Source organism: Loa loa (assembly GCF_000183805.2).
Source record: "Loa loa unplaced genomic scaffold supercont3.21, whole genome shotgun sequence".
NCBI lineage: Eukaryota > Metazoa > Nematoda > Chromadorea > Rhabditida > Onchocercidae > Loa > Loa loa.
Window position 1 is genome coordinate 177,636 of NW_018108201.1, and position 17,777 is coordinate 195,412.

The following is a 17,777-nucleotide window of genomic DNA, read 5'->3' on the forward strand; positions in this document are numbered from 1 at the left end:
ATATATATACATGTAAAATGTAACCAATTTTCGGGAATTTTTCATATAACCATTCACAAATTTGATGAAAAAAAGTGATCGATTTTTGTATTTTTGTTAAATCATTTCCTTTTGCTTTCAAACGCCTGGAATTGCAAAATAATAGTAATTATTAAATTATTATAATTAGTAAATAGTAATTAAAAATAGTAATTATCAATTTATATTTATTTAACGAATTACATATTTCGATACATACAGTATAATCTCATTTAAAAAAAATAGGTTGAAAATCAATGATACGCTCTTAAATGAAACTTTTTACGATTTATAAATAATCTTTTACGATTCACTGCTAGCGTTTGTTTAATTATTTCTTTGCTTTCTTCTATTATAACATAAAATCACAATTTGTAATTTTATTCCTAGACAAAAATTTTAAACATAAGAATAAAGACTAGCCATTCAGGAAGTGCATCTTCCGGTGTTAATGCATTGCGAATAAAGCATTTAGCTAGATAATGCTCCTTCATTTGTGTGATGTTTACAAATTCTGCTCCAAGTTTTTTCATATTGTCAAATTTTTGATTCGAATTTAATCCACCATCAAATTGTAGCAATGGTGGAATATGTGTTTGTTCACTCCAATACCATCGCCAATTACTGATTAAACTAGAAAAATAGGATAAAGTCATGTAAATGAGTCTTTTTAATTTTTTAAAATCTAAAAAAGGTTTTTTTTTCAAATCATATTTTTATATCATAAATTTGTCTAATAATGTGTAAGTTAAATATTATTGATTATATTAAATTATTAAAGAGGATGAGGTCAAATAATGTGTCCTTAAGGTGCATTCCTATACTTCTAAGAGATCAATTCAAGTGAATAACTCGTTTGCTCTTTGTAGAATACTGGTTAGAAACTTACTTACTTATATGGTATGAATACACATTTATTACCACAATATTGTGTGATACATAATGCTCCCATAATATTATTGTCTGTAGCGTAATAATTCTCCAGTTGTCTTGAAATCTCTTTGAAAAAGCATTCTGACCTTAAAAGATATTGTTTTAATCTCTTTAGGTTGTTAAAAAATTTTGAAATTTACTTTGATAGGTTTTAGAATTTCGATTTAATCCTTTGAAAATTTCAAATATTTCATTTTAAGCTTTCATTTTTATCATTAATACATTTAATAGGATTGAATATTGGTAGATTTATTCTACCTTCAATACATGAAACGTATTGAATTTTGCGTAAAAAAAGATTAATATCTAACTTGAAGCCTGCTTTAACAAAGAAATAGCCACCAGCGACCATTTCAATCAACAATCCTTTGTTACCTTCTTGATCGAAAAGAAGATTTCCATTTAAACCCAACATTTGACGAGTATCTATCCAAAAAAAAAAAAAATGTCGACAATTCAATTTTTTTATCTATTTGGTAACCTGTCAATTATGTTCATTGCTACGAAACTCGAATATATGTAAATCATAAATGTTATTTAAGCCTCATCCTAAAGCAGAGCTTTCTAACATTCTCTAGGACTTGGGTTAATGGAAAGATATTTTTGAATATGTTTTTGCCACATGTAATATCTTTATATGCGCAAATAACTTTTCGACTTGATCTTTGATGATCAACTCTTACCTATAATTTTGAACAAATTCTTGCGCCAGTAAGTATCTGCTTGGATTATCCAGAAATCACGGCCTATACTAGCCAAATATGTACATAGTTTTGCACGAAAATATAGCAACATTTGATAGCGACTATCACCTATTTGAAATTGTACGTGCTGAAACGGAAGAAGCGCAAATTGGAAACCGAACGATCAACCTGGATAATATCTTCGATAGAATTAATTTTCACAAATTTCCTCTCTTATTATTAGTCATTTGATCCCTGATCTTTCATGAAATCAAATTTGCTTCCTCCTATAACGTCATTTAAAATCGCTGTTAAAGCAAATCAGAAGTATACAACAATAGATGTTAAATGCCTGTTAAAATTTACCATTCCAGGCAATGACCAAAAGATAACTTTAATTTCTGGCCATGATGCCCGAAGTGTATTGTAGGTTGTATGATCAAATGCAAATATTAGAAGTCTTTGATGGACGGTTGAGAAACTGACCACATTGCATAGCCAATTTAAAGTTAAATTTAGCGCATGCTGAAATAATACTAATTATATTACACAAACAAACTTGTTGTAAAGCAACATCTTTTCTTATTCCTAAACTATCTGTGGTAAAGAATACTTACCACATTAAGCATCAAAATTGCTGGAATATCGTCAATTTCCGATAAAAACTGAAATGAAATGAGAAAAAGAGATGAGAATTCTCAGTTATCAAATGAACATTCTGAATATTTTCAAACAATTGTTTAGCTTATCAAGCTTATCAGTGATTCCATAGTTATTAGTGCTATAGACATATTTCCTCTGGATTATCATCTCTTTACAAATGATTCGTATTTATGCGCATCATTACTTGAAATTTCAGTATAAATACCTGTAATTATCGTACATCAATAAAAAAAGTTAAGGTTCTTAGCAATTCGTAGCAAATTAATTCCCTAATTAATCTAATTTATTCATGTGACTTTATCCAAATGGATCATTTATGAAAGAATTAGGATTTCTTTTTATTTGATTCCAAATATCATTGAGCGTTCATTAATTCATTAAGTTATGAATTTGCAATCAATTAGTTGAAAGTTGAAAAGAAGACGAGAAAAAAAAACTTACGCGTTGCAAAATGTGATTATGGCGAAAAGTATCTGTATGAAATGCCTCCTTATACTTTTGTATGCCAAATAATCCATTATAACTTAACAAATATTTCTCATGAAAAAGGCATAAAATATAGTAATAAAGTATATAATACCATTTGAATTTTAACATTTTCATCAATACAATCATCTTCTTTCCATTCATTTACCAAATTTGTGGTAGAAATTGTGTAATTAGTCGAATGATTCGTTTAATTATTGATAGCCTAAATGATCGAATATTGTTTATAAGTTATATAAATTTAGCAGGTAGAAGTTTTTAAATTTTCTGCAAAACAAAGATTGAATTTAGGAATAGAAAATTTATAAATACTCGAAATGGTGTGATTGTAATGAAATGGTGTAATGCTTATGTAATATTAAGATAATGGAAAAAATGATAGGAAGAATTCTTGCAACCAGACCAAGGAAAATGTCACAAAGTTTCATCCCATCAATTTGTACTCTTCTTTCCACAATTTCATACCCAAATTATTAAGTTGAGAGGAAGGATGTGTGAATTTCACTTAACAAGTGTAGTAAAAGAAAGCAACTTGGAACGAACGATCAGATGACAAGGAATTTATCAAGGTCGTTAACTCAACTGTATGCTCGAAATTGAGGACAAATTATTGACGTAAAATTCGAGTCGAGATGTTATCAGAATTTTAAGTGACAATAATTCCATGCAAAAGTTGCAATTCGATGATGTTACTACTCATTTCTTTCTCGATGACACTGGAATTGGAACGTCGGAGATCTGAAAATCATTTCGGGGATGATTTTTTTTTTCAGACTTTTGAGAGAACTTGAAGCTTTTAAAATTTAAGCAAAGAGAAACAAAAGTGAAAAGTGCTGAAAGGCAATGATTACGTCGGAACTGAGTATATTAAAAGACAATGAGATAGCTTCAGTATCGTCAATAATTCTCCAAACACACATGAAATAATTTCATCTTTCCTTTTCGTAACTACATCGTCTGTCGGATTATCGATATTAACTTCCACAGTATCTAACAGACAGTGTAATGAAACCTTGTAAATAAAATTAAAACAATGGAAAGGATATAAGCTAACAATGAATGGACAGCATAATACAAAGACGTCTCGGTACCTGCACAATAGACAATGACAAAGGTCAGCTATACCTCCATGATAACCCCGATGGAGCTTACAAAACATCCGAAACTGTTTAGTTTTTACAATCGACCATACATCGACAATACATCCTTGTCGCACATCCTTTATGATTGAATCGCAAACAACGACATCTTCGCATATCCGCCACCAGTGGACAACAAACTACGATATGCTATTTCTATTCGCTAAATACATTTTCTGTAACATATCCCCAACTCAACGATCTATTAACTAACCGACAGTCAAATTATTGTCGAAGGCAACGACGAATTTGTTAGTTGATCATATTGCTTACTTATTGTTTAACTCATTTATTATCATTGCTTACCAATTCACCGCATAATATATACATATATATTTTGCATCCTTTTGTAGTAATATTGTGCAAGAACAATATAACATCCCAAATAAATTTGTATCACTGAAAAATGAAGAGAATTCAACAGATTATCTTTTCCGATATCATCTGGGTATTATTATTATAATAAGTGATAAGCAAGGGAAAATGATTTCGAAAATATTATCAAAAAACTGCAAAACTTTGCTAATAGCTATGTAAAGGATATTTCCTTTATTTTCGGGATGAATAATTTTTGTAAAATAAAAAAATGAGTAGAAATAGTGCAGTAATAAAAAAAAGATGCCATCTGTTTTAATAAATTTAAGTCTTCCAATCATGTTAATTGTCAGAGTAAGATGAATAAGAAGTTTGAAATGAATATAAGAAATGTTATGATAATGAGCAGGTAATTTAGAAAGATCTTCCCCATAACGAAACAAGCAAAATATCATTAAAGAAATTTGCATAATCTGCATAATTTTAAGTGGTATGTAGAAATTTGAAGTGAGTTCGTATAATGTTGTCCAAAGTATGTTACAGTTTATCACCACTGACACTATCAGCAACATTTTAAACAATAATGCCTTGTTAACCTTATCAAAGAACAGTGGACATTAAAATGCACAAAATGCTGAAATTAATAAAGCAGCATAGTAATTTAGATTCTATCTAATTTAATAAGTGTAGGAAAGTGAGGTAGTAAATAAGTAGGAAAGCCGGATCATACATAGGACATGATATGGAGTATCCACTAATAATGACCCTGTACATCACAATTTGCAAATCGTTCAAACCGTAGCTTTCAATAAAGCAGTCAGTTTATTTCGGAGAGATCCGTCCATCTCTCCTCCTATTCATATACGCACAATTCGTCATCTATGGGACCGCTTCTGGGCTTTCAATAAAGCAATCTTTGAGACCCAAGGCAGAACCGGTCCCTGTTGAAATTTATTATCACATACTGTCCTTACTTTATTCGATCACTTTTTCGGAATTATACATGGAATATCCTGCATATCTCGATTAGATAACTAAAATATCTTTTAAGCCAACTCTTTTCAGCTGCACATCATTCATGATTTTACCGAACAGCGAGCATTACATCACACACATTATTTGATTAGCAATTAACCGACTCTTATTAGCATCTACGGTATAGTTTCTTTATTTGTCAGCAATTTATGGTTCTTTTTTATTTGATCAGTAGTTGTTTTTGAACTCAATCTATGATTGCATATAAGAGAAAACTCCTGCATACAAAAGTCGATGAATAAAAATTAACAAATAAGTACATTGAAGTGCAGTTTTACGTTCGGTGGATATCGTTTGAATACCGGCACCATAAATATTTCGCAAATCTGTAACCAAATACCAGAGCAAACATAATAGCGACCAGGACAAAATAACACCCGTAAACGAAGAACTGGAATGTATTTATGCATCTATTGGAATTTAATTACATCGACCAGTATTTAAAGAATTAATTTCTATATAGCCAACTAATTCCACTTCATCAATTACTTTGTATTTATCTCTAAAAGTCTTCATTTCCCAAATGTCTTGTTCTTCCTACCCGCAGTTAAGGATAACCCCTTTAGCGTTATATTTGAATACATTATTTAATATTTGGAATATGTATATTTCTGCCAAATGTTAGTGAATAATGCGCTTATTAAAAAGCAAACAAAAAACCTGAGTTCGGATTGATAATGAGAATCCGTGTTTGTCCGCTACTGCAAATGTAAGGACAGTTTGTAAAAACAAAGCCAAAAAGGTATTCCAACCAAATACCAGTCCATAACTTGCGGAATCTAATTGCACTGCTATGTTCACACTAAATTCAAGACAGCGATTTAAATATATTTATAAAATTACGTAGTTTTCCTAAATATAAGTTTGGCTTTAAATTTTCTTCTTTGGTTAATTTAAAATGATACCTATCACACAAGTAGGAACGGTAGTTATTGTAAAGTGAAATTGCAAATGTGATGTTAAAACATTTTAAGACATGGCAGAAATCTTAAACTCATCAGAAGTTAGTTCAATTATCAGTAGACAACCTAGTGGATAAGATTAAATTTAATAATTGGCACTGTGAATATCTTCGCGATAATAGCTATAAAACCGACCTTGCCACCGTTATCAGCAGATGATAAATGGTGATTACGATAACATAGAGTACGTAAGTAACATAAACAATTTCCATTTGGGACATGATAATAAGGAGAACAGCGATAAACGCTGATGTGACTAGCAGTACGTGTTCACCCCACTTTGACCAATTTACGTTCATATACTGTACCAAAAAGCTGATCAATGCTCCTATAAACAAAACTTAATTCTCTAATTGCTTTTCTTTTTTTTTTTCTCCAGATGATGTGAAGAACCTTAAACAAATCAACCTACCTAATAGTAAGTTAAATTGTCCTTTGGCTTACTCTCACACCATCACCAAGCGCTCCGATCTAATGTAAACATTGTCAAAAGATAGAGTAATTGGACTAGTTGAACATGCAAGGATGAAAGATGAAAAAAGCCTGTAAATATACCGATAAAAGTATTGGCACATTCGGTAATACCATTGTAAATATCAGAAGATGTTTGCATTGTGGCCCATAATGTTTGTACATAGTTCATAACCTCAAATGGAAATTACAGTGAATGTACTCAAAGAAATTCCAAATGAAGCAAATCTTGAGGGAAATCATAACGTTTACCTGACCCTTTTTTTAAAACAATGAATATAATGAAATAGAAATAATAAAAACGATGTCGCAAAAAATGACCTGGAAAATACCGCAGCTAGTTAGTGCCCACCAAATGCTCCATTTCAAGATTGTCTTATTACGTTTGAAAATTTTGAAATGATACCAAATCGCGCGGAAATAGACGACAATTCCATGATCAACATTTGGCGCATTGGCATTCAGAGTTATTCTGGAACAACTCAAATTGGAACGACAAAAAAGCATGCATTGAAAAAATTAATCCGGATGAATAGGAAAAGGTGAAAAAAAAAACAATGTTTGAAATATTGCTAAAGGTAGCTACAAACTACTAAAGAAATGATAACAAGGCTAAAAAAAAGCAAAACGAAGTGGCAAGGGATGAAATATGTTATGATGTGTAAAAAATGAAGGCATACATATAGCATACTTTTCTTTAAAATTTCGTTGATCATTTTGTAACTCCTCATCATAATCTGTTGAAATATGAGGAAGTTTAGGTGTATTTCCAACAGTTACAACAACTTTATGACTAGTTATCTTGGATGGTATCGATGGAAGAATGAAAGCAATCCCAAGAACTAAACAAAGTGAACCAAATGATATCTGCAAAAGGAATTGTTCAATTGATGAAAACATTCATATTCTTAATAATAATTCATTTTGAAATATTTTCAGAATAAAAGGATAACCCAAGTTCTGGACTGAATTTAGTATCTAATAAGTATCAAAACAATGCAAGATATTTAATTCAGTAAATTTGTATTGCAATTTTCTAAAGATAAAGGGTATTTCGCATTTCAATTTGTTGAGGTGATATTTTTAATAATGCGAAAAGAGCACCAAATAGAATATTTGATAATAATAGAAAGGGATGTTAAATTCGTTGTCGTGACTCCTAGGCTTCGCGAATGATGATCTATGAAGGGCCATACCTATGCTTTCTGCAGGTATGCAGATGGCTAAAAAGGCCAATACGGGAGAAACAAGTTTGGTTGCAAAAGACACAGGGGGAAGTTTTCTTGGACGGTATTGACGAGGTACGGTTTTTTATGCGTTGTCTTTTGTTCGTTGTCTTCTGTGTGTGCTCTCAAAGGTAGCAGCAGCAGCAGCAGCAGCATTGTCGCCTCTCTTCAAGTATTCATTAAGCCCAGGCTCTTTCATGAAGGTTTCCGAAAGTTCTGTGTGCCTTTGCTAACCTGTTGTATATCTCGATCATGATGTCGGAAGAAATGACGCTGTTCAGATAGCAAAACTATTGGACTAACTCAAATTATGATTCTCCGGTGGTATTGTGAGGATGACGGTAGTCATCCTGTGGTGTAAGCTGGTAGAGAACTTTTGTCTTCTTTAAGCTGACTTCTAGCCCAAAAAGGTCTGCAGCCTTTGTTAAGCAAGATGTTAAGTGCTGCAGAGTTGCTTCTGTATGAGCGAGGAGGATGACATCATCTGGCAAAAAGTACCTCTCGGATATGGTAATTTAGGGTATTGGTGTGAGTATTCGATCGATATAGGTTGAATAGGATTCCCTCGACACGATATCGGATGTCAATGCCATTTTCGTCATTGAGTCTGTCGTAGTCATTTGCAGCATCATGCTAAGATATAACCTTGTTTCGCCCTAGTAATTATTTTGAAAGGCTCTGGGAGTGGATTATCACATCTGATTTAAACGCGTTGACCTTCATGTAGTAACATGATCGTTTCCAAGAACTTGTGAGGACATCTTTTTCTTTTTTTTCAAGGTTTTTTGTTTTCTTTTCAAGAACTGCCACAGGATATTTCTGGTTACAGTGTCACTTTCATGAAGTCTACGAAGGTTATATAAAAACCTTTGTTCTGTTTCCTGCATTTCTCTTGCAGTTGTCCGAAAACAAATACCATATCCGTTTTGAAGTCACATTGGTTTTCAGATAGAATTTCTGAAATAGCAGGTGTTAATCTGTTCAGAAATATTCTTGCAAGGTTTTTGCCAGCAATAGAGAGCAGGGTAATATCCCAGTAATTTGAGCAGTCTGATTTTACTCTTTTCTTCTTGTATAGGGTGATAATGATTGCATCACGGATATCTGGTGGAAGTTCGCATTTTTCCCAACATCGGACAATGAGCTCGTAAAACTTAACATGGAGTGTTTGACTTACATACTTCCAGACCTCAGGTGGGACATCACTAATCCAACTGCTTTGCCAGTTTTCACCTGCTGTATGGCCTTGAGTGTTTTCGCCCAGTGGGACTTACATCCAGTTCGTTTTTCACCGATTGTTATGTAATGTATTTAATTATTGAACCTTAGATTGCAATGTTCAGGCCATCGATTCAGCATGAAGGTTTTATCAGTGAGGAGCGTTTGGCCATCTGTTTGGAGGAAGCAAGAAGCTTTGACCGTGGTGTAAATCCATGCACAATTTCCAGAGTCTTTAGAATCTTCTGTAGTCACTCGAATCTGTGCACAGTTGAATATTCTCTGCTAGGTTGATCCATCGTTTGTTCTGGATGTCTCGAAGTTTCTTTTGGAGCTTACTGCATGTAAGGCGAAAGATTGCTTTTCGTGCATGACATGATGGCTGAGCGAGATATGCTTAGTGAGCAGATCTCGTCTTTGTTTACAAATTTTGGATTTTCTTACTGCTTCCATCAAATTAATCTTTGTTCGTTTTACAGGAGAATCCTAAGAATTCTACTGCAGGATGCTGTTTTTAATATATTGCCAAAGCATTTCAGCAGAGGAATCTGCGGGGTACTTTTCAAGTCTAGTTCGAAGGTTTACCTGTAAGCTGTGTTTCATTGTACTTGTTTAGAGATTGCTGATTTTAAGCCTCCTCCTGGAATTCCACCTCTTTCAGGTTGGATTTAAAGCGGAGATCAAATTTACATCGCAGAAGGCGTTACTCTGTTTGACATTCTGCACTAGGTATTGCACGAGTTAGACGAACAATATTTCTCGTCAACGTTTCTCTGATGCACTAAGACATAGTCGATGTGATGCCAATGCTTGGATCGAGGATGCATCCAGATTGTCTTCAAGCTGTCTCTCTGCTGAAAGATAGCACTTGTAATGTTGAGTTTCTGCTCTGCACAAAACATTCGTTGTCGTTGCAGTTTCCGATACTATTCTTGTCTAATACTCTTTTGCAAGCTTTGAGTTCTTTCCAACTCTGGCGTTGAAGTCATCAATAATTATGACTGAATGATTTGCAGGAAGCTTTTGGATGGGAGGGCGTGGATCGGTATAAAATCTGTCAGCTTACAGAGTTGAAGGATATATGCTAAAGAGAACAATTTGTTGTGTAGTGAGAGCCGTAGGGAAATAATGTGATCGGAATGATCTGTTAGCAGACTTTCGAATTTGGAGGCAATGGAGTTTTTAACCATGAAGCCAATTTCTGCAAGGTGGATCTCGGTTTTGGGTTTTGCCTGATGGCAGCATGCTCGTTGAGACTATCGTCCTCATAGTGACGAAACTTCATTGAGAGCAGAAATGTCGATGTTTTAAAGTTTTGCACTTCGGAAAATGGGAAAGGGCATTTTGCTATTGAAACGAATTTTACTATTGGCATTTTACTATTCTTCTGTAAGAATGCATGGGAGAAGAGTTAAATATAAATTAAATGAAATTATCCACCTGATTTAAAAGAAGGTATGACCCATATTGAAATGATATAAGGAACTGAGCAAAACCAAAGGCAAAAAATTTTCCGGCCAAGGCAGCAGCCCTTATATAAGATGTAATAAGCTTATAATATTTTTGATCAACCACCGAATACATATATGAATAATAAGCTATTTCGGCAGCTGATGACAATCCTGTAATGACATAATGGACTTTGATTTTCGATAACTGATAGCGATGTTTTCTGCATATGACAGGCTTAACTGTGTCAAACTTCTTGTTTTTGGCAAATGTATTTATGAATTGACTTGTGCATAGATGTGCGGTCATTAAATGGACGATGAAATTTTGCTTTAGATAAATTTTGATCTTTCGCGGCAATATTATGGATGATGCTAAGCTATCCACCGATGAAATTTTTGAAATAAGCCATCCTATCTTGAAATTTTCGATGAATGAATTGAGAGAAACAAATTGTTGATTACATTCAATGTAACTGCAAAATAATATACCAAAAGTGATTTGCATAAACTGCATGTGCCACACAGTTTTACCCCATAACAACAGCGCCCAAGTGCTAAACAAGCTGAGAGCTTCTAGCACAATAATCGGTTTGTACCGTAAAATGTCAGTCAAAAAAATATAGGCACCTGCAAAACAACAAATGTTAAATTGGCTTTACATATTTTACACATTTTCGGTTGTTGATTTACATAGGCTGACTACTCTGTATATTGCTGCAATTATCCGTTCCTATAAACACTACTCTGCTAATCCATAACTCAACCTACCTGCATATCGTAATAGCTGAGAGAGTTTAAATTTAGAATCAAATAATTTGATCAAATCGAATTTGAAAAGATTGGAAATTTGGTGGGCAGAAATGAAACATACTAAAAATAGCAAGTATGAGTATGTCCAGAATGGGTAAATTTCACTGTACAATTCAACATCAGTGAAGTTCTTGAAAGATGAAACGAGATACGGAGTAAGGAAGGGTGTTGCTGGTCGGAATTCTTTCACTATTCCATATACGCATATAAGGGCTGTTGTAACTTTCCAGTGCATATCATTCACTTAACGGTAATAAACCTGAAAATGGGGATTTCAAAAGCTAAACTCCGGAACGATTATCCGGTTATCCGTCGTATCCTTATTTAATCCAAAAAAATTGAACTGCTTGCATAAAAAAGACTAAACGCATCTATAGCTAAGAATTTAAAGAAAAAAGGAAAAAAAAACACGAAAAAACAAAAAAACCTGTTCATTTAAGGTTCGGGGAAAGAGGATGGAATCCTCATATCGATATTCATCCTCTTCTAATACCTTAACTTCGCTTTGTTAATAAGAGCAAGAGTGTTTCTAACATTAAAGTAATCATTAAGTCACAAGATATTAAATCAATTTCAAATGAAATGATGAGAGATAAGACCAAGTTCAAATGATAATTAGAGATAAGGGCAAGTTCAAGTATGACTAAAGATAGGGCCAAATTCAAGATTCAGAAGAGATGAAGTTAATATGCAGTCTAATATTTTGAGTGTGTTCGAATTCATACCGACGATGATAACATCTTCACAAAAAACATGTCAGATATTTTTCTCGTTGATGATAAACCACAACTATACCATATTTGGCCATATCCAATACCATACATGGTCATATCCAATACTTGGCTATATCCAATATCACGCTTGGCCATATTTAGCAGAAAAAAACCAGTATTATATAGAAGAACACGCTAATGAGCAATAAAAACAAAAGAACAAATTACACCGAAAGCTATCAGTGATTTATTTTGGGAAAATGAGAAGACTAGTGTAAGTAATTGAGATTCTCGAAAGTGATCACGTGTATGTGAAGAGACGAAGAGATCGATGAGAAGTGAAGAGAAATAATGTAACGAGAATGGAGAAAAACAGGAGAGAACCATTGGGGTACAGCAAAACAGGGATTAAAACAGCATTACTGACAGATTGTTTGCTTTCCGTGTGACTTGAAGATGGCACTTACGGGTTTAACTTCCGGTGAATAATTGCTAGAAAGATTTGTGCTAGCGGAACTTTGAGGGGAAGGGAAGAGGAGAATGAAATGCGGAGGACAAGCATTTTCCGTTTGTTTTTATATTACCTATTGATCTTTGCTCTTTTATTATCACTGATGAATTGAATGGAGACACTCAGTCGCATGAAAAAGCATCTTAGATAAGAAAACTTAACCTATGTTGAAATGAAAAGTTATGTCAAATACGTAACATGTAGAAGATTGGTAGAAGAGATGTGCTATGGAAAAAAAAGAAATGTAAGTGATTGAAGAAACATTTATGCCAATAATTGATTCAGTTTATGAATTAGTGACAATCCTTCTTGAATCTCGACGGTTTCTATCGGTTGAAGCTCTCCAACATTCGATACGGTCTGCATTAACTGCGGATTGAGTCTGTAGTTTGATCGAACTTATAATCCAACCGGACCTATACTATCATCCAACCAACTGGTTGTTATAGGCATGCAATATCGAAAGTTCTATTATTCTATATAAGCCTATTCATCTTAGGCTTTTTGGAATTTTTCAACGTTAACAGTCGGATTCATCGTTAGGTGACAAACGACTGAAATACGTGCAGAAGAACAGAAGAAAACATTAAGGAACTAAGTGTAATCCATAACTCTCTATATACTGAGTATCCAGTGGTAGCCAAGATCTCCATTTTACTTCATTAATTATCCATCTCGAATTCCATAACGTGACCCTTCTTATATTGTTAATGTATTGTGTTATTTTACTTTGACGTATTACGTCTAGTTTAATGTATTCACGTATAAAATGATCATAAACGTGATCATTTTATACGTGGATACATTAAACTGTTGTTTCAGCCAGTGCCACTGTCACTTCCCACTTCTTCCTATGAAACCAACCCATGTCCAACATACCTTTCCACATTACAACGCCTTGTGACGTGATTCAGGGAGAACCACAGGTTCGATTACGTGATACAAACAAAGATGATCCCCATAATTTTCACAATGGCTCGATGGTCGTAGTTTGTCGCAGCGAAACAACCAAACATGCTTCCTTAAAAAGAAGATGAGTATGCGAATCCAAGTATTAATTTATTAAACAGTGGCGGGAAAGTGGTCCCTTTTTCTCCATCTCTCCCTCTCTCTCTTTCTTTCTCTCTCCCTTCTTCTCTTCTCCCCCTCTAGTATTACGTCTGCTTTTATTCTCTTTTTTTTCAAGCATTTTTTTCTACCTTCACGTGATTAAATATTTCATGAAATTCTCACTATAGAAAGCAAGGTTAATGTTTAGAAGATAATGTGTATAAATCGCTCTAAGAGCTTTTCAGATTATCGGAATTCCGCAATATCCCGAGGTCTATCGTCAAATTGAGATTGATTTACTCTCTGACGTACGTATATCATGTTGAAGTAGCTTTTGCATTTGGTAATTACAGGAACAAGTAACTACAATGGAACGGTTTTTACGGCTCGGTGGTCTCGGTGGTCTCAGTGGCTCTCAGGTTAATGGGCTTGAATTAGTTCCATTTCATAAATATAGTAATATAAATCACTGATTTATCAACGAGTTTGAATTAATTAAAGTTTCAATTTCTTTATACTGGTACGTATCATACGTAGAGGATAAATTGTCAACTAGATCAGATTAGCTGTAGAAAATTCATATGTTTTAGGTTATGAATCATCGTACTTAACAGTGTGGTTTTCAGTTTGGAAATGCCAGTCCGGTGGACAGCAATCAAGTAGACACATCTGAAACAGTTTATATATCATCGTTGGCTTTACTCAAAATGCTGAAACATGGTCGTGCAGGTGTACCCATGGAGGTAATCATTGTATATTTCTCTACTTTTTAAAATAACTTGATAATGGAAGGGATTGGGAACATCATTAATGATAATGGAAATTTGCAGGTTATGGGTTTAATGTTAGGAGAATTTGTAGATGAATATACAGTGAATGTTATCGATGTGTTTGCGATGCCGCAATCTGGCACGGTAACTTATTTCATGCTTTACTGTCTGGCTAATAATGATCCCTCTTCAGAACGTTAGAATTAATTGATTTCTTGATATTTCTTGAATGGGATGGTTTTTTTTTCCGATTTATATTTTCCATTAATGCACAAATGCTACGAATAATTACAGGGAGTGTCAGTAGAAGCAGTAGATCCGGTTTTCCAAGCCAAAATGCTGGACATGTTGAAGCAAACAGGACGACCTGAAATGGTTGTTGGCTGGTACCATTCACATCCGGGATTCGGCTGTTGGCTGTCAGGTGTCGATATTAATACGCAACAGAGCTTTGAAGCTCTTTCAGATAGAGCAGTTGCTGTAGTGGTCGATCCAATCCAGTCTGTCAAAGGAAAGGTTTGTTCAGTTAACACATATATGTTAATTCATTTTGGCATTTATCTTCATATTCTTTGATGACTATTTACGAATATCAGTCCTATTTGCACCAGTGGAATTCAGGTAGTAATTGATGCATTTCGAACGATTAACCCGCAGTCTATAGCACTTAATCAAGAGCCGCGTCAGACCACTTCAAATCTTGGACATTTGCAAAAACCATCTATTCAAGCATTAATTCATGGTCTTAATCGGCATTACTATTCAATTCCAATCAATTATCGAACCCACGAGCTTGAGCAGAAAGTATACTATTTATCATGTAATGGAGTTCAGTGTTGCTAAACATGCTAAACGTTTCTTCTTTGCGTCGTATATTTGTAAAGTTGACTGTTACGATATCAAGTGGGGTTTTTTTTTCTCTCAGTAACCTGTATATGTTTTAGATGTTACTGAATCTAAATAAACAAACGTGGATGGATTCACTTGGTCTGGAACATTTCTCTGATCACTGTGAAAAAAACCAAGCATCTATGCAAAAAATGTTGAAGTTGGCGAAGCTTTACAAAAAGGTTTGTTTCTTTTGTTGCATATGTTTCCATTTCACAATTTTTCTTTTTTATTTAGTCAAACGCACAGAAATGTACAACTCTCACTTCAGGATCTCGAAGAACAGGAGAAAATGACAGAAGAACAGCTTGCTGTAAAAAATGTGGGGAAACAGGATCCAAAGAGGCATTTAGGTGAAACGGTGAATGAAATGCTTGCTGACAATATTGTTCAGAGTCTTGCTTCCATGCTTGATACATCGTCTTTCCAATGATGCTTTTGCTGTTGTCCTTGGAGAAGTGCCAAAAAAGATACGTTATTGTGAGCAGAATAAAAACTAGTTTTTGTTTTCCATGACATCTTTTTCTTAGAATTTTAGAAAAATTGAAGATGGGTTTACAAACACCGGTGATGTTTCCCTGTGATCATAAACGTTTAAGACAATACAAGCAATAGATTTTCGATCTCTTTCCGGAAATCACAAACTCCTGTTGTAATCGTTGTTGCTGAATTTGCTGACCCAAATATTTGGTAAATGACAGAACTGTAACGGTAGAGCTTAGGGTTACCAAATAATCTGAAAAAATTGGAGTCTAAGGATTTTCAACTTGGGTACAGTGTTAAAGCTGTAGACTTAATAAGATATGAAACAGTCTGTTGTTGTCCAGTTATTGCAGAACCATATATTTAATAAATCATGGTCTTTTTTCTATTCTCTTTTGTTCACGTAACGTTTTGTTTCCTTTAAATTGTTTCCATTTTGCGGATTTTCTTGTATTTGGATCAATAAATTGTCGATTTCCTTTTTAGCTATTTAACAGAAGAGTACCCTCTCACATCCTATCATCATCAGTTATAACGAAATCTAAAAATTATACGGAAATTTGATGGAAAAATTGCGTAATTTGGGGGCTTATCTGGTTACTTGAGGTTCCAGAAGCTTGGTTGGCTACAAGCTTAAAATTTCCATATGTCGGTCAATTTTTGGGGGAAGTTGGGATTATCTCCGCGAAATGTAAAACCAACTGCTGGTAAAACACTCAGCAATCATACACTGACTTCTTTTGGTTTTTGTCATTTTCTTTTACATTTCGTCTTTACATAGTTTCCACTCTGCGAATTTTCCTGTCCAACCTCTTTCAATTTCCTTTAAATCGATAAATTGTTCTCACACTACTCCATGACCTCTCTCAATTTTCTTCCTCACTTTCACATCTTATACCAGTTAATCTTCGATGTAAATCAAGACATCTTCACAGTAATGAAAGCCATAAATCTATTTTGTATGGAATAGAATTGATGTTTGTTTATGATTCTGTTTTTGAAAGAGTTATGACGTCATTTGGTCTCAAAGATCAGGTATACAAAGATTAAATATCAAAGATCAAACACCATTGATCTCAAAAGTCAAATATATTCGAATAATTGAGTTTGTAAATTGAATGAAGATGGAGAAAGGAATCCAGAGGATTGTTGCTTGGCTACCAGTCTCGGGAAGATTCGCTCGTGTTTCACTTTTGGGTAGTAGACTGGATGGTGATCCCACAGTGTTGTTGTCCGATTTTACTGGCTTGATTATATTGATGATCCCAGGTTCGTGGACTTTTTTTATCATTTGATGTTAAATTAGTAATATTAATTCATTTAAATCCGCGCGAAAAGTACCAGCTCGATTTGAATTGGCCTAATGTATGTGACATACAATTTGGGTGATCTTTATAAGTGGATATATTTGGTGTACGATTAGAGTTCAGTGGAACTGCGTTGCTTCCATTTTTGCTACGAGATAATTTCCCGAATATTCCTGGGGACATTGTTCCATTATATTACGCAGTGTACTATATGTAAAATAATTTGATGTTTTAAATTACAGAGAAAAACTTTCAAGTAATCATTATACAGGTAATCCTGGAAATGAGCAATTCTACGAGCATTTTGGACAGGTTGTTCTGAATAAGATATCAAGAATTATGCAAATATCGGAGGGAAGTATACTCTTCTGCACAGTATCTCACCTGAATCATGTTCCTATACCCAGAGAGTATTCAGAAATGAGCATCTGCAACTGTGACGGTACCATTTTTCATTATTTTTGCGATATGTTAACTGCAATCTGATCTTTTGAATCTACTTAAAGGTCAATATTCACCTCTAATGATTTGTAATTGCTAGAAAACTTTTAAAAATCAAATTTTATTATCAAACGTTTATTTGATGAAAGGTTGGCTTTATCGATTAGTGATGCGTCTTCCTTTTTCCTGTTTTCATTTCTTTTT

At 33.9% G+C, this 17,777-nt stretch overlaps 4 protein-coding genes across 4 annotated transcripts in view; 2 read left to right on the plus strand and 2 right to left on the minus strand.

Annotated features, from left to right (window-relative positions):
- Nucleotides 1–404: 404 nt before the first annotated feature.
- LOAG_06300 (hypothetical protein) lies at nucleotides 405–2,783 on the minus strand (the record flags this gene model as incomplete). The annotated part of the gene is made up of 7 exons (XM_020447112.1): nucleotides 2,739–2,783; nucleotides 2,252–2,299; nucleotides 2,001–2,159; nucleotides 1,635–1,782; nucleotides 1,263–1,377; nucleotides 912–1,037; nucleotides 405–651 (listed from the first exon to the last, which is right to left on the minus strand). The coding sequence occupies exons 2-7, from the start codon at nucleotides 2,261–2,263 to the stop codon at nucleotides 405–407; spliced, it is 807 nt and encodes a 268-aa protein (XP_020302623.1). The 5' UTR covers nucleotides 2,264–2,299; nucleotides 2,739–2,783.
- Nucleotides 2,784–5,178: 2,395 nt separating this feature from the next.
- LOAG_16813 (reduced folate carrier) lies at nucleotides 5,179–12,279 on the minus strand (the record flags this gene model as incomplete). The annotated part of the gene is made up of 10 exons (XM_020449472.1): nucleotides 5,179–5,271; nucleotides 5,533–5,663; nucleotides 5,933–6,074; nucleotides 6,370–6,562; nucleotides 6,790–6,880; nucleotides 7,027–7,177; nucleotides 7,397–7,572; nucleotides 10,590–10,771; nucleotides 11,090–11,227; nucleotides 12,195–12,279. The coding sequence occupies 9 exons, from the start codon at nucleotides 12,277–12,279 to the stop codon at nucleotides 5,547–5,549; spliced, it is 1,275 nt and encodes a 424-aa protein (XP_020306990.1). The 3' UTR covers nucleotides 5,179–5,271; nucleotides 5,533–5,546.
- A 1,644-nt stretch (nucleotides 12,280–13,923) lies between these two features.
- Nucleotides 13,924–16,116, plus strand: LOAG_06303 (26S proteasome non-ATPase regulatory subunit 14). The gene is made up of 7 exons (XM_003141839.2): nucleotides 13,924–14,103; nucleotides 14,311–14,427; nucleotides 14,515–14,598; nucleotides 14,749–14,970; nucleotides 15,076–15,258; nucleotides 15,399–15,524; nucleotides 15,614–16,116. Exons 1-7 carry the CDS (start codon nucleotides 14,053–14,055, stop codon nucleotides 15,773–15,775), a joined length of 945 nt encoding a protein of 314 aa, XP_003141887.1. The 5' UTR covers nucleotides 13,924–14,052; the 3' UTR covers nucleotides 15,776–16,116.
- Nucleotides 16,117–16,949: 833 nt separating this feature from the next.
- Nucleotides 16,950–17,777, plus strand: part of LOAG_16814 (hypothetical protein) — a gene marked incomplete at both ends in the record, with an annotated part of 3,718 nt that continues 2,890 nt past the window's right edge. The window contains one exon of the mRNA XM_020449473.1: nucleotides 16,950–17,094. Within this exon, the coding sequence (XP_020306991.1) occupies nucleotides 16,950–17,094 (145 nt within the window). The remainder of the gene's footprint in view (nucleotides 17,095–17,777) is intronic.

What these genes read in the sequence shown, in the direction of transcription:
- LOAG_06303 (XM_003141839.2), top strand. Translation starts at nt 14,053, where the DNA reads ATGGAACGGTTTTTACGGCTCGGTGGTCTCGGTGGTCTCAGTGGCTCT. An exon ending in GTGCAGGTGTACCCATGGAG is followed by an intron (nt 14,428 to 14,514) that starts GTAATCATTGTA and finishes GGAAATTTGCAG; the next exon opens with GTTATGGGTTTAATGTTAGG. An exon ending in CGATGCCGCAATCTGGCACG is followed by an intron (nt 14,599 to 14,748) that starts GTAACTTATTTC and finishes GAATAATTACAG; the next exon opens with GGAGTGTCAGTAGAAGCAGT.